The 16,700-nt window shown below is 36.7% G+C and overlaps 1 protein-coding gene across 3 annotated transcripts in view; it reads left to right on the forward strand.

The window, feature by feature from the left end:
- ASCC3 (activating signal cointegrator 1 complex subunit 3) overlaps positions 1-16,700 on the forward strand; it is a 263,322-nt gene that overhangs the window by 91,077 nt on the left and 155,545 nt on the right. For all 3 annotated transcript variants that reach the window (XM_065735653.1, XM_065735658.1, XM_065735666.1), the window contains exon 12: positions 14,156-14,332. In XM_065735653.1, coding sequence (XP_065591725.1) covers positions 14,156-14,332 — 177 coding nt within the window. The remainder of the gene's footprint in view (positions 1-14,155; positions 14,333-16,700) is intronic.

A 16,700-nucleotide genomic window follows, 5' to 3' on the forward strand; every position in this document is an offset into this window, starting at 1 on the left:
ATTTATTCTAATAATGGCACATACTTACAGTTTCATCTGGATCGTACTTCCCTAGTTTGTGTGTGAGACAATGATATGATTCCTATGCATGTCAGGATCTATATAACATACACAGCTTTTTACGTTTTGCAGGCTCGTTATCCTGTCTTGCAAGAACAGGAAATCTCTCTTTTGATTTTGTATGGCATGTTTGAAGGTTTTTTTTGCTTAGATTGTGGGAAATAGAAAAATAGTCAGTGTTTTTATTTTTATTTTGGGTCTTTTTAAGAATTGGGCTTGATGTGATTCTCTGGTATCACTGTGCCAGAAAAGAATGATTAGAAATCTGTATTCATTCACAAATACAACCATGCCAGTACATTCTCAAAACAGAAACATCCCGATGCATTACATAAGTTCATAAGTTCATAAGGTTGGAAAGGACCTATAAGATCATCTAGTCCAACCATCCTCCTATCACTATCCCTACCCAACTACTAAATCAAATCCCTTAGCACCTCATCTAAACGCTTCTTGAACAGCGCTAGGGATGGTGCCTCAACCACCTCCCTAGGCAGGCCATTCCAGTGCCTGAACACTCTTTCAGAGAAAAAATGTTTCCTCAGGTCTAATCTAAATCTTCCCCGGCGCAACTTATGGCCATTCCCTCTCGTCCTGTCGTTATTTATCAGGGAGAAGAGGCCCACCCCCTCCTCACCACAACCCCCCTTCAGGAAGTGGTAGAGTGCAATAAGGTCTCCTCTGAGCCTCCTCTTCTCCAGACTAAACAATCCCAGCTCCCTCAGCCGCTCCTCATAAGACTTGTGCTCCAGACCCCTCACCAGTTTTGTTGCCCTTCTCTGAACACGCTCCAGGGCCTCAATGTCCTTCTTGTAGTGAGGGGCCCAAAACTGAACACAGTACTCGAGGTGCGGCCGTACCAGAGCTGAGTACAGAGGGATGATCACCTCCCTGCTCCTGCTGGCTACACTATTTCTAATACAGGCCAGGATGCAGTTGGCCTTCTTGGCCACCTGGGCACACTGCCGGCTCATGTTGAGCCGAGCATCAACCAACACCCCCAGGTCCTTTTCCTCTCTACATTCTTCAAGCCATTCTGCCCCAAGCCTATAGCATTGCATGGGGTTATTGTGGCCAAAGTGCAGGACCCGCCACTTGGTCTTATTGAACCTAGGTGTGTCTAGGTTAGGACACCTCAATATTTTTGAATGATAACTGAACTTCTCTCCAGATGGACGCTGTATCACACCATTTCCTGTGGGAGTTTAGCATGTTCATTTTAACTTATGGCTTTTTTTTTTAAATCAGCTTTTTTAATAACTTGTAAGGACAAATATATATTGGAATTGCTGGCAGTCTTACTCCTAGTGGAGTGAACAGCATATTCATCCATGTTTGTACTTTTCAAATTTTTGAGAATGTTTTTGTAAGTGATTTAAATTGACTTTGCTAAACATTTTGGTTGGAAAATTGCTCTGAGCTCTGTTACATATTGCAGGTGTAACATCAAACAACTTCTTTGAACCCAATTTATAGCTTTGATGTTTAAAGTTTTGGTCTAGAGAATGAAACAGATGTAAAACTGAAATGCTTAAACTTTTTAATCAAAATTTCCACAGTTCTGTAATATCTGCTAAGCTTATTAGTTTGAAAGAAGAAATGAACTACATGACACTGAATTCCTTTGTTGTAATTATTCAGAGAGGTTGATGACTTCTTTGCTGCTTATGAGAAAAAAGAGCATACTTGAATATGTGTTTTGATACCTTCTCTCAACTCTGTGAATAATAAATTAAGTAAAAGAAAACCTGTAGAAAAACATTTCTCAGATTTTGGGGAAACAAGGATAGTCTCTTAGATACACAAGTACTGCCCTCACAGTCTTGCATTTCAGTTTCAAGTAATTTATTTTTTTTATTCTGTCAACCACATTGCTAGATATATACTGGGTGTACAACTGTACTCCTGAAGACTCTTCCTAAGCTAGTTGTATGGATCAGGGGTGCCACACTGACATGACAAATTATCATATGTACTTCCTTTAAACAAATTATTCAATTTGAATTAAGCTTTAGTGACACTATTTAATTCTGAATCTCAACATTATTTTTCATGATCCAGTAATATTGGAAGTACAAGACTCTAATTTGGTTTGTGGAATACATTAGCAATGTATCAATCATCATGGTAAATGCAAAAAAAAAAAAAAAAAAGCAATAAATTTTTTCTCATTCAAATAAAAAATTTCTGAATATGCAAAGTAATATGCAGTATAACAGCTCTCACAGACAAAAAATCCTGCTTTCCCTTTGTTAGCATATTGTGATACTCACCATAAAATTAATAGTGTCTTTTGAGATAACTTACAAATGAGGAAAGTAACAATTAATGTTTCCTTTTACCTACTTAATTTCCATTTAGTTTTCTTTTTGTGGAACTATAAATCAGAATTTGAAGGAGATACTGAAAACTAAGCAGCATTTTTCAATCATAGTGCACCCAAATTTATTGTAATTAAGTTTTTGAAATCATGTTTTTTATATGAAAAACTCTTAAGTACGCCTTAACTAAACACAACTGTAAGCAAACCTCACAATCACACCACTTTATGAATCTGCTTCCACATTTATCAGTAAAATTATTCTATTTACTTATGCTCTGATGTATGCAAGTTTATTTCAACTCTTACACAATTTGAAATGAGATTGTCGTTTGGGACAGCTAGAATAGATAACATTTATGATTTTAATCTTATTCCAAGTATTGCTAAATTGATATTTTGTTTGCTTTTTTTTATTGCAAATTCCCAGTATTTTAAGGTGGATCTATCTAGTCTTTCTTGTTACAGCCAGTTCTTCAAGGTGATACAAAAACTTTTAAAATATATAAAAAAATAAAAATATTAAAAACATAAATATTAAAATATAAATATTAAAGAGAACACCAGTGTATAACTGAATTATAAAACAAATACTATCAGCAATTCATATTTTTCTATAGATAAATGTGTAGCTAAAATCAAATTAAAATGAAAAAGTTTCATAAACCTTTCTCCTAATCCCACCCATGCTTTGTGTTTCCGTAAGGGGCACGTTTTATAGCATCTGCAAGATCAAGTGCTATCTCCCACTGAGTAATGACAAAAACTTCATAACTTTAACCTGTGACCTACTGTCTGCCTTCTTTCTCCATTCCCAGTCGTCATTGTCTTTTTCTTCTTCATCCCCCGGTAATCCTATTGCTATCCTTCTGAGTTTTTTTCCTAATGAAGAATTAAGAAACTTATCCTTTCTCTGGATGCATTTTTCCTTTGTCCACTTGCTTATTTTCTCCTCCTTTTTTCTTTCTCTCCTTTGTATCCTTCTTGTACCTTCTTACTAGAAATCTGAAACAAATTATCTCAGAGGTTTCCCACCAAAGCAAAATGCTAATTTCTTTCTACTTGGGAATTTTCATGTTCTTGGAATCTCATTCTTGATTAAAAAAATTTGAGTAGCTGCTTCCTAGGGGATCTAAGAACAACTGCAAAGAAAGAAGTTTTGCTCATTTGTCTCCCGATATTGTCTGTAAACATAGACAGCTGCAGTTCATAAAAGTGTTTTTTAGGACTTGAATGCATCAGTAACTAACGGCAGTGGCATTCATTTAGTTCTTTGCATCTCATTTTGAATGATTGGTATTACTTTTGTCCCTTTGTTCCCTCTGTTTTTAAAATGTGTCACCAAAATTGGGTATAGAACTTACTGTAGTTTTGGTTGTGGCATATAAAGAAGTGGAGCATCACCCTCTTGCTATTAAGTTCTGTTCAAGAATTGTGTGTGCTTTATTTGGCAATATATGTGCTTCACAGGCTGTGTTTAGATGCTTGTTCATTAAGTCATCAGACAAATTCTTTAATAGTTGGTGCAGGATTCACTTGTTGCTATAAAAAATGTTTTCTGAGAATACTTTCTCATTTTATTGCTGTGTACTCTTTTAGAATGAGATAAATTAAGAGAAATTTAATTTGAATGAGACCAACAATGTGGATTTATCTGCTTAGCTGATGCATATATCAGTTATATTAACTCTACCAGTCACCTCTTATTCTCATCACAAGTTAGTTTTTTATTTTCTGTTTATCATTGATAAAATTATTAAATAGAGTTGGGAGTAGATTGCATTTAGAGACAACCCTTTTTAATTTCTGTCTTTCAATGATAAATTCACTGTAAAAAGCTGTCGGTTCATCAGCTTGTGATAAAATAAATGGATGCTTATTTGCCATTGAGTAACATTATTTTTAAATGGTATGTTATGCATAGAAAGTCTAATGCTTTGTGTAATTCTAGACCTAAATATTATCTTTTCTGGCAACCTTGTAGCTGTGTAAAAATGTCTTCTTTTTAAAAGCAATATTTTTTTTAATAAACAAAATCTAATTTCCATTTGCTTGCAATTTTTATTGGATATTTGAATTAATCTTTAGAAGCCTTTCAGTGAATTTCATGGAAGTAGTCAGACAGTCATTTTACATGTCATTTTTTATTATTTATGTTTGAACATTTTTCTATTTTGCTGGTATATCCATGGAGTTTTAAAGGTAATCATGATTGTCATGTGTTTTATGCTCCTTGGTAATTCAGTAAAGGAGTTAACTGTTTTGTAGAATAGCTCATATTTCTTTTTTGTTTTTCAGTTTCGGAAAAATAACAGTAATCATGATAAGAAAAGCATTTTGTCATTCAAGAAAAACTGATATGGCACTGTGCTGGGCATTGAAATCTCTTAATAGGTATATTCAAAATGCAATTTCTTCAGGCAAAGTATTGCATACTTAATATTTAGCCAAGGTAAAATAATATGGCTTCTAATAGTGCTTTCTGCATTTTTACATTTTTTCAGTACCTCTTTTAAATACATTCTAAATGGAGGACTGAGATCACAGTATTTTCAGGGTTCAATGGAAGTAGACTAAAACTCATTTATAAAATTACTTAACTAGATGGTTGCCTAGTAACAAATGCTTTCTGTGCAGTGTTTGAGTTGTCAATAACGTCCTACCTAGAATCTTCAAAACAGTATTAGTAGTTGCTTTTTTACCTCTGCACTTTTGATTTTGCAATTTGAACATTTTTATGTTACTGGTTTTTCCGTTTTTGTTCCTACAACTAGGAAATTACCACTTATGTGTATTGATTGATGTCTTCTAAATAATTTCATTTAACAGTAAGCAACATATCAGGAAAAAAAAGTTAAACACTAGTTAAACACTCAAAAAAAAAATCCCTCTTATTTTTGAATACCTTTTTTTACTTAAAATTTTCCATGAAAATTCATTTTTCTCCTTCTCTCCACCTTCCCACTCTCCTTTTCTTATTGTTTTTTTGTTTTGTTCTGTTTTTTTTATAATATGAAAATCATAGCTATATTCTGTGTGTAGGGTGATATCTAACAAATAATTAGTGTGTCCCCATACACAGTATTTGATTCTTATCAGTGCCAGACAGGGAACTTAGGAACTAAGTTATGAATTAATCTTCTTGCATATTTAGACTAAGCATTAATAAACTCTTGGGTTTATTTTTCTATATGTCTCAGCCCTGGTGTATGTCTGAAGTATCACAGAATTGTAGGGGTTGGAAGGGACCTCTGGGGACCATCCTGTACAACCCTCCCCACTAAGGCAGGTTCCCTGGAGTAGCTTACACAGGAAAACATCGTGGTAGATTTTAAATATCTGTGGAGAAGGAGACTCCACAACCTCTCTAGACAGGTTTTTCTGCTGCTCTGTCACCCTCAGAGTAAAAAGGTTGTTTCTAATGTTTGTATAGGAACTTGCTATGTTCTAGTTTGTGTCTCTTGCACTTTGTTCTGTCGCTGGGCACCATTGAAAAGAGCCTGGCCTCCTCCTCTTTGACTCTCAGACATTAGATATTTATAAGCATTGATAAGATCCCCTCTTAGTCTTCTGTTGTCCAGGATGAACAGCTCTGGGTCTCTCAGCTCCATGTCACTCATCATCTTCGTAGCCCTATGCTGAACTCTCCCCATAAGTTCCATGTCTTTCATGAACTGGGGAGCCCAGAACTGGACACAGTACTACAGATGTGGCCTCATCATGGCAGAGTAGAGGGGGAGAATCACCTTCCTCAACCTGCTGGCCTCTCTCATATTAACACACTGCAGAAAATACAATTGCGTTCTTGTCCCCAAGGGCACACTTCTGGTTCATGGTCAACCAGTTGTCCACCAGGGCACCTAGGTCCCTCTCTGAACAGTTCCTCTCCAAGTAGGTCCGCCCTTACTCTCTACTGATGCATGCAGTTATTCCTCCCTAGGTGCAGGAGTCTGCACTTGCCCTCACTGAACCTCATCAGGCTCCTCTTTGCCCAACTTTCCAGCTCATCCAGATCTCACTGAGTGGCAGCAAAGCCTTCTGGTGCATCAGTCACTCCTCCTACCTCTATTGAATAGCAAATTTCCTGGAGGTGCATTCTGTCCATTCATCCAGGTCATTAATGAAGATTTTGAACAAGACCAAACCCAGCACTGTCCTAGGGAACACTAAAACTTATTAAATTTCATTACTAGTATATTGTGGAAAGCCTCTCTGAAGTCAAGATAAATAACATCCACTGTGGCTCTTTCCTCATCTATCCAGCCAGTGATGAAGACTACCAGATTAGTTGACATGTTTTCCTTTTGGTGAATCCATGAACATCTACTCCTGAACAATTTCTTTTCTTCTACTTGCTTGGAGATGGCATCCAGAATATGTTATCACCTTCCCAGGATGGACATGAGGCTGACTGGCCTATGGTTGCCTGGATTGTCCTTCTCTTGCCTTTTTTGAAGACATGCTTTCCTCCAGTCCTTAGGCACCTCTTCTGTTCTCCATGACCTTTCAAAGATGATAGAGAGCAGCTTTGTAATCACTTCTGCCAGCTCCCTCAGCACTTTTGGGTGTATCCTGTAGCTGCCTATGGCTTTGCGTGTGTTGAGTTCACCTAGACAGTTTCCGACCGGATCTTCCTCAATCAAGGTAAAGTCTTCTTTTCCTCAAACTCTCTCTTATTTTCAGGATCTGAAATTCTTGGTGGGCAGTCTTAGCAGTAGAGACTGAAGTGAAATGGCCCACATTTTCCCTTTTGCTGCTGACATACTTAAAGAAGCCTTTCTAATTATCCTTGACCTCCCTTGCCAGATTTATTCCAAGTGGGCCTTAGCCTTCCTCACTGCATCCCTATATGCCCTGACAGCACTCCTATATTCCTTCCAAGTAGCCAGACTCTTTTCCATGTTCCATAAACTTTTTTCTTCCATTTGAGTTTTTTCGTTAGCTCCTTGCTCACCATAGAAGGTATCGTGCCACTTTTGTCTGATTTCTTACTCATATGGATGCCCTGATCATGAGCATGAAAGAAAGGATGCTTGAATTTCAATCAACTTTCTTAGGCCTCTTTACCTTCCAGTGCTCTAACCCATGGGATACCTCCAGGCAAGTCCTCAAAGAGCTCAGGGTTGGTTCTCCTGAAGTCCAGGGTGGCAATTCTACTTAATGTTTCTTCCGTGTAAGATCCTGAACTTCACTGTCTCAAGGTCTCTACATTCATGGCTGCTGCCAGCCAGCCTTTACTTGTAGGAAGCAAGTCCAGCAGCACACATCTCCTCATTGCCTTCTCCACTACCTGCATCAGAAAGTTATCCTCCATGCACTGCAGGAACCTCCTGGACTGTGTATGCTTGGCAGTTTTTCTAGCAAATACCATAGTGGCTGACGCCCTCCATGAGAATTAGTGCATGTGATTGGGACACTACTTTCAGCTGTCTGTAGAAGGCTTCCATCAGCTTCCTCCTGATTAGGCAGCCTGTATGAAACACCCACAAAAGTGTTGCTCCTATTAGCTTGCCCCCTAATTCTCACCCCAGAGCTCTCCACTTATTCATCACTCATCTCCAGGAAGAGCTTGATATGTTCCAATGGCTCTCGCCGTTAAAGAGTATTTGCACCACTGACCTGTCTTTTCTAAAAAGGATATAGCCATCCACAGCAGTGTTCCAGTCATATGAGTTATCTCACCATATCTCTGTTATCACACTGAGATCATGTCTCTACCACTGCATACAGAACTCTTAATTCTTCCTGTTTATTCATCATGCTGCGTACATTGGTATATGGGCACTTGAGGGAAGAAAAGGGAGCTGAGGATGCAGGTTTCCTTAGAGGGATGCAAGAGGATCCTCCATAGCTGTACATGCTCTTGAGGGCATACAGACTGACTGCTGAGAGTGTGTTGAAGTGATTCTGAGTCATCTGAAAACAAGATTTATTTCTAACCAATGGACAGTTCTGCAAAGATTAGAATATGTAAACTTGTCTGCTTCACTTAGTTCTTCGCTTGAGTTGTACAATCAGGGATATTCTTTCCAGCCTGATTGTAATTCATTCTGTGAATGTGAAATTTTAATACTTGGAAATGGGAAGACTGCCAAGATTATAAAGTTCAGGAAAAATTTTAGAAGTTAGATGAGAGTATCTCTGTGCATACTCTGTATGCTCTCAGGTAGTGGCTGTAATGTGATGAGATGATGTGCAAATCTTAAAACCTATTAGGAGGAAAATGATCCTGCTGTGATCAATTTACAATCCAGAGAGGCACTTCCCATATCTCATCCTTTATCATTTACAGTGTAAATGCAGATCATGTTAGAGCATGGAAATGAGTACTGGTTTAGCTGTTTTCTGTTTATTTTTTCTGTATACATGGAATTTCATGGTGTGATAACAGCATTTTGTGAACATAAATGGTGAACATGCTGTCAATTCTCCACATGCTACAGTGACTACTTCTCAATTAGATATAGTAATTAATTATGTCAATTAAATGTACTTATGGCAATTTCTGTTTCTTATTTTCAGTGTAATATCAAATCAATGAAATAAAGTAAATCTTTCAAATAATATGATGTGCAAACACTGTGACAGTTCAGTTTTCCAATGAAAGCCATGTAAATTTTAATTGGTGCTTGCATATTTTTTCTAAGATAATTAAGCACATATGATGACAACAACATTTGAGATTGTGTGCTAGTTGTGAAGTATGTTTAACTGAATACCACTAATAAGTGATAGGGAATGTATACAGAAAAAAACTTCACCATTCAAAATGTGTTTTCAGTAACACTGCAATTTCAGGAAAATGTTTTCTTGTATGTTAAGCATGTTCTTTAACTGGGGCTTCTTGGGGCAAATAATGAACAATCCAGTACATGAAAAATACTAATTACAAAATGCCTTCTTACACTTTGTAAATGCACAAAAGACACTTGGTCTTACAGGAGAAATCTGTAGAGAAGTTTCTGTGTAGGCGCAGAGCTCTGTGTTCTAAAAATCTGTTCAAATTCTAAAAGCCATTATGAAAAATAAAATCTCTGTAGTGCTTGGCTAGATTAATAATGTAAAAGTAATTAAGACTCACTTATAATCATAGAGAAAAGTGCAAAACCAAAATCTGTTATCTTTATAGATTCAGGTAATACTATTTTCAGGTAATATTAGACTTCTAAGTTTAGCACAGTTTTGGTCACTGTTATTGGTAATTGCTGTTTATAACTAAAAGAATAAAGAAAAGTCAAAAAACTCAAAACTTCTTGCAAAAATACTCTAGTTCTTGTTTACAGTTTGAATAACGTGCATAAAATAAGTGAGCTTTAGGACATATGCATCTCTTTTTGTTTCTTGATTATTCTTTAATTGTGATTATTGATACTTTATGTTATTTAGTAGATGTAAATGGTAAAAAATCAAGATTCTTTTATGGCCTTGAGAGATCTTAAAATAAATTCATGGAATGATTTAGGACTTTTATAACATGGACTTTTATTGCACTTAGGAGCACTGACGTATATTCTTGTTTTTAATAAAACCTCTGTGATTATTTTCTGAAACTTTATAGTTTTAACAGTATTATTTCAACATAGAAGTCTTGTAAAAAATAGTTGAGGGTGGGAATTTCATATACAAGTTTGAAATGAATGAGTCAAGATATTTTTTTTCAGTTTTATTTTTACATGCTGTCAAATCAGGCAGGTAATTCTGATTTCTTACATAATATCACTGCTTTAGATACCCAGTCTTACTTTGTTTCAGGTAAATTTCAGACTCACAGAACTGTAGGGGTTGGGAGGGACCACTAGAGATCATCTAGTCCAACCCCCCTGCTAAAGGAGCTCCCTAGCCCAGGTTGCACAGGTAGGCATCCAGGTGGGTCTTGAACATCTCCAACACCTCTCTGGGCAGCCTGTTCCAAGGCTCTTTCACCCTCTCTGTGAAAAAGTTCCCACACATGTTTGTACGGAACTTCCTATGCATCAGTTTGTGACAGTTTCCCCTGGTCCTATCATCACATGCTGCTGAGAAGATAAGGCCTCACCAGGGCAGAGTAGAGGGGGAGGATCACCTCCCTTGACTAGTGGCCATGCTCTTTTTAATGCATGCCAGGATCCCATTGGCCTTCTTGTCCACAAGAGCACGCTGCTGGCCCGTGGCTAGCCTGTCGTCCACCAGGACATCCAGGTCCTTCTCCTCAGAGCTCCTATCCATCAGGTCATCCCCCAGCCTGTACCAGAGCATGCAGTTATTCCTCCCTAGGAGCAAGACTCCATGCTTGTTCTTGTTAAACATCATCTGATTCCTCTCTGCCCGTCTCTCCAGCCTGTCCTGGTCTCACTGAATGGCAGCACAGCCTTCTAGCGTGTCAGCCATTCCTCCCAGCTTCATATCATCAGTAAACTTGCTCAGGGTTGGACTCTGTCCCCTCATCAAAGTAAGTGATGAAGATGTTGAACAGGACCAGAACCAGCACTGACCCCTGAGGAACACTTCTAAGTACAGGCCTCCAACTGGACTCTGCACTACTATCACAACTGTCTGAGCTCTTCCAGTCAGCCAATTCTCAACACACCTCACTGTCCACTCATCTATTTCAAACTTCCTCAGCTTTGTTATAAGGATGCTGTGGGAGACAGTGTCAAAAGCCTTGCTGAAATCAAGATAAACTACATCCACTGCTCTCTCCTCATCTACCTAGCCACTAGTGACATCACAGAAGGCTACCATATTGGTTGAGCATGACCTTCCCCTGGTGAACTCATGCTGACCACTCCTGATAACACTCTTCCAATTGTCTGGAGATGGCATCCAGAACAAACTGTTCCATCACCTTTCAGGGACAGAGGTGATGCTAACTGGCCTGTAGTTCCCAGAATCCTCCTTCTTGCCCTTTTTGAACATTGGAATGACGTTAACTATCCTCCAGTCCTCAGACACCTCTCCCATTCTTCAAGACCTCTCAAAGATGATGGAGAGCAGTTCAGCAATCACTGCCAACTCCCTCAGCAATTTGGCAGGGATTGTCTTTAATGTAGTAGTTAATATTGACCTACTGGCCTCCTTTACTGATGAAAGTGACAAACTTGCCTAACCCTGAGAAAAGCTTACAAGCCTAACCAAAATCTGTGGAACAAATAACTGTCATTACCAGACTCCTGTTTTCCTTTTATGCATTATGCACTTTTGGAAATTGAAAGCTCAAAGTTCATCAGTGAGAATATTGAAAAATATCATTGGTGAATGAAGAAAAAGCACCACATTTAGTTTTGAATATTTTTTCATTACAGTTTGAAATTAACTTACTAATAGCCTTCTATTAATGTTTTGTTAGTTTTCATATTTAAATAGAGTAAGGTACTGTCTTAGCTGATTCATTTGTCAATCTGATTTGATTTTTGTAGCTTAAGTTAAAAATAGAAAAAATAATGAGCAAATTTTAGGTTCACCGGAAAAAGCATGCAGGCATTATATATGTAGACGCAAATATATGTACAGGCACGGTATAATGTATAATTTGCTTACAAGTGTATTATACATATTAGTAATTTTAATTGTTCTTGCTTGTGTTAGCTGTCTGCTACGGTTTTCAGAACCAGTTATAATTCAGTGTTTTCATCAGCTCCCTGACCTCACAGTACCATCTGCCAGATCAGTGAAGTTAAATGGTTTCTATTTACATAGGTTTTGAAATGGAGAAGTCTCAGTAAGCCATAACTGTTCTTTAGATGTTGTTTACATTTTGAAAGAAAACTCTGAATAGCTAATTGCTGTAAAAAGTCATAATTCCATGGTTATTATGTAGAATTCTTATTAATTGTTTTAAAAACTGGAAATGTTTTCCTGCCTTCTGATGGAACTGAGCATATTTTTCAGGAGACGTGAAATATATTACATTTATCAAAATCAAATAATGTGCTGTATATTGGAGCTCAGTTACACTTTCTGATTAAGGTATTATCAGGTGACAGTGAATGAAGTACAGGATAATTAAATTTATCAGCAAGTGGTTAATATATTTACAGATTTGAGCTCAAAAAAAAAAAAGTGCTTATGCATAAAGAGAACTAAGCATTTGATTGAGTTGTGCATGTCTGGGCTTTGCCAAGAGTTGAAGATGTTGACCCCTTCTGTGCAGAAGCTGGGGCTGCCCTGTGCCAGACGCAGCCAGTTTCAGAGTGCACCAACAGCTGCACTGCAGGGGGTGGCTGCCTGCACCAGAACAGATGGCAATACCTCAGGGAAAGACATTTAAGAAAGGAATAGAAGAAATGCTTCTAGATGTGAGTGAGATATGAAAGTGTGAGAAGCCACCCTATGAGAATGCACCCACACACACCACCCAAAAATGTGTTATTGAGATTGACTTTGGTCATCATGTAATCCAACTGCACAAAGATACATGAGAAAGGAAATTGTATTTCTAGAAATGCTTCTTTATGATCTTGCTTCTCTACTATCTTGAAGATGGCTTCTCATCTGTCCTAGCTCTTGGTATTTCAATCTACATCTAAGACTTGTTGCATATGAGCTTTCCTTTGTAAAGGTGCTCTTTTGTATAAGTACAGAAGGGCTAGTCAGTCAGCAGATATTCTGTGTTTAGTTGGTTGCGTCCACAGTCTGAGTATTCAGATTTTTTGCTGTGTGATCTGTCCATTATCAGGCAACTTGCTGGCTTGTTTGACATCTGTGGACTTGGAGAAGTGGGAAAGAGATGTCCTTCATATTCTGTATTGAAAACTTCATTTTTTCTATTCTAAAGGAGGTCCATGAGACTTCGTTTCACTTTAACCTGAGCATTTCTTTGATTCAAAACCTTTATGTAAGTAAAGCTTCATAGAGATTTGTAAAGGGCATAGCCAGGTAGAAGCTTAATCATCATCATTAATTTGAGAAAAGTTGAGAACCTTGTATGTGGCATCATTCATACTCCAAAAAAAGTCTTCTGATGAAAATTAGTGCAAACTTTGATCCTAAATAATTTCACTGATAAGTAAACTGTGAATCAGCCTACACAGCTTTTAATATTCCAGAAGGAAATGGAAAAATTCCAGCTTGATTTCCTCAGTCAAATGTTTCGGATGTTTTCATTTGTTTTGAAAGTTATCTGGAAACATGCAATATGCAAGCTTTTGTATGGAACACAATATTTCATTGTTAAGAATCACTTATTGCCCTTATCAAATGGAAAGGCATGTGGCAAGTATTTGGAGCATTTGAAAAAAATAAATAAAAAAAATAAAGATCTCTTAGTAACTTCTTGGTATCTTCAGTTCTGCAGAAGTACCGATACATAATAGAGAAATGCTGATAGTGATGAATCAGGACAGATTGCCCAAGAGAGCTGTGGAAATGTCTAAGCAAAAACCAAGATTGAGGAACATAAGTTACATTATTCTTTCTATTTACAGGTGTGAGAATTCAGCTAAGGAAGAAATGATGCTCAATTGTTTGTTCTAGTTTTGCTTGTAAATTATACAATCCATTCTCAACAAAGCCAGTTTTACTATTCTTGTTCCTTTGTGTCAGTTAATGACAACTAACTTTTTCAGGACAAAAATATAGTAAAATAGATGAATTAGCAAGATTCGATGGAATTGCAGAGTGCTTTGGTTACTTCAATACAGGATAGTCAATCGCTTACATGTATTGCTCACCTTTAATATATAGTGTTAAATGCTTATTTGCTATTAATTTTTAAGGGATATTTTAATACTCTTACTGTGCTTGATTTCTTAGTTTGTAACACTTGGGTCATTTACAGATTTTCTTTTCTTTTAATAGGTTGAATCTACACAAAGCATGATTAGGATTTTGGGTCTTTCAGCTACATTACCCAATTACCTTGATGTTTCTACGTTTCTACATGTTAATCCCTACATTGGACTATTCTACTTCGATAGCCGTTTCCGACCTGTACCACTGGGACAGACCTTTATAGGAATTAAGACAACTAATAAGGTAAAGAATGACAAAGAAAGGGTTGCTGTTTGTTTTGATACTTTTTTTATGCTCCACCTGCTTCTGTATAAAGATGCACCTATCTGAGGCAAGCTTAAAGAATCCAGTTTCCGGAGTATATTCTCTAATATGGTCATTACTGTAGCTGGATATGATGGTATCTAGCTGTGCATTTTCTTCCCTTCACTAATAAGTTTTGCTTGATTAAGGAGAAATCATCACCCTCAACTGCAGAGGCACTGCAGAAGCTGATTATTCTGCCTTTCTCATTTCAGTTTTCCATTTTGCTAGAAATTATGCCAGTAAGGATGCCTGTGGAATAATTACTAAAATGTTAGAAGAAAAAAAATTCATTTATGAAATCTGGATAAGTGTGATGAGAAATGCATTTATTTAACATTAGTGGGATATAAGGGATATGAAAACCTTAGTGTCCTAAACCATTAGCTATAACACATGCATGTTTGATAGAAAACATATTACAATAGACCCTAAATGAGCTTCTTTGTGCTTTTGCTCATTTTCGGAAGCATCAAGGCCATGTAGGTATAATATTCTTATTAAAAGTTATAGGTCAATTAAGTGCTGTGCTACTTGACACTTAAATTATAATCCTTAAAATACAGAAATTGATACAAACACCTGTCTCTAAGTTTGTTTTGCAAAGTTTTCTTATGCTTCTCATTAGCTGATAATTAAGCTTAAGTAACTTAGGTATAATATTTTATAGCTCAATGTTTGAGAAAATCTTATTCTTCTATGGTTTTGGTTTAATAGAAGTAAGAACATTTTTATTCAAAAGGTAATTTCATAGCTTAATCAGTGATAATGTTTATTTTTGTAAAAATGAATATTGCTTTTCTTGCTAGTTAAGTAGTTCATTCCATCTGCAGTGCAGGAAAGAAACTTTGGTTTACAACTTCAGGGAGCCATTTTGAGTCCATACGCACAAGAATAGTCTACCATATGGTGCTTACCATGATTTGCATATTTTAACCTTCATTAATGTTTCAAATACCTTCACTGTTATTTGCTGTTGCCTTTCTTCAGACTTTACCTAATACTTATTTGTCTATCTATTTGGTTTGTTTTCTCTGGATTGTGAGAATAAAGTAAAGATTCCATTTAATTATATTCACTTTAGAGGAATCTCTGTTTTAAAAATCAGAGTAATATGCAAATTATCCTATGGCATTTAATATGATAAAAAAGTAATTAGTTTTCTTAAAAGAAAAAAAAACACAATATTAACAAACATTATTATTAGGAGGTAGTTATTTTGACTATATGACTGTTTTGGTAATGCTAGCGACCAAGATTTTCTCTTTTTACTTTTTGGAAGAATGTCATCCTAGATTTCATAGAGTACAATACATTTTGCAGTCAAGTTAATATACTTTATAGAAAACAAAAGTTGAAGTATTAAGCCTCTTTTACAAAGGATTCTGTTCAGGATGATAATACTGAACCTGCCAAATGATTACTTATGTCAATATTCTTTTGATCTGTCTGAGAGGAGGAAAGCAGTGCAAGAATACATAGAGTTAAAAACAGTTATTACAGAACATTAAGAGATGCAATTAATACAATGTCTGTATCTACAATGATAAATATCAATGAGTTAGAAGGTTATTTGTTCCTTTAAGTAGGTGCTTTGCTGTACCTTTCTGACACCTTTCATCTGAAAAGCCTCCCCAAGAATTTGGAGCAGATGAATGACTTGCCAACTCTTATGTACTGCAGGCAGGCCTTTTTTTGACAGCAATAACAGCAGCCTCTTAATCGTAGCCATTTTAGCTATTTCAAATGGACACAGCATATTTTCTCAGGCTTTTAGTGTACAGGAATTTGATACCTTTCCAAAATACTTCTGATCCCACTGTGAAAAATTCATGCTGAAGTAAGGCATACTTATTCTTTTTAGTTCTGCATTCCACTAAAAAGTCTGTCTGTCACAGTCAATGGTATAATAGGATACCTGCTTCACTCAAGTTGTGGCTAAAGCTGCTGCTGCCACCTAGACTACTTCTCTGTGGTAATGTGGGAGGCTCAGTCAGCCTTGCAAAACTCACTGGAGGGGAGTTCTTGCTGTAGGAGCTGATGTTTCTCACTGTGGTTCTGCTAAAGATACTTATGCTAGCACTGAAGCTTTTCTTCAGAGCATGATTTTAGATGTGTGTGAAAGCTCAGCTAAAGATTGTTTTGGTGACTTGGCATTTCAGTGTTACATAGGAATTGCTCTTTTTTTTTTTTTTTGCTTTGTTCAGTATATGTAACATTGTATTGTCTCTTTCACACATTACCAGCTTTCTCACGTTTTTACTATTATTTATGTGTGATGGCAAATATGAATATTCTCTCTTTCCCA

This window comes from Cyrtonyx montezumae, unplaced genomic scaffold, assembly GCF_038088225.1.
Source record: "Cyrtonyx montezumae isolate F1298 unplaced genomic scaffold, pur_monq_1.0 scaffold_0, whole genome shotgun sequence".
NCBI lineage: Eukaryota > Metazoa > Chordata > Aves > Galliformes > Odontophoridae > Cyrtonyx > Cyrtonyx montezumae.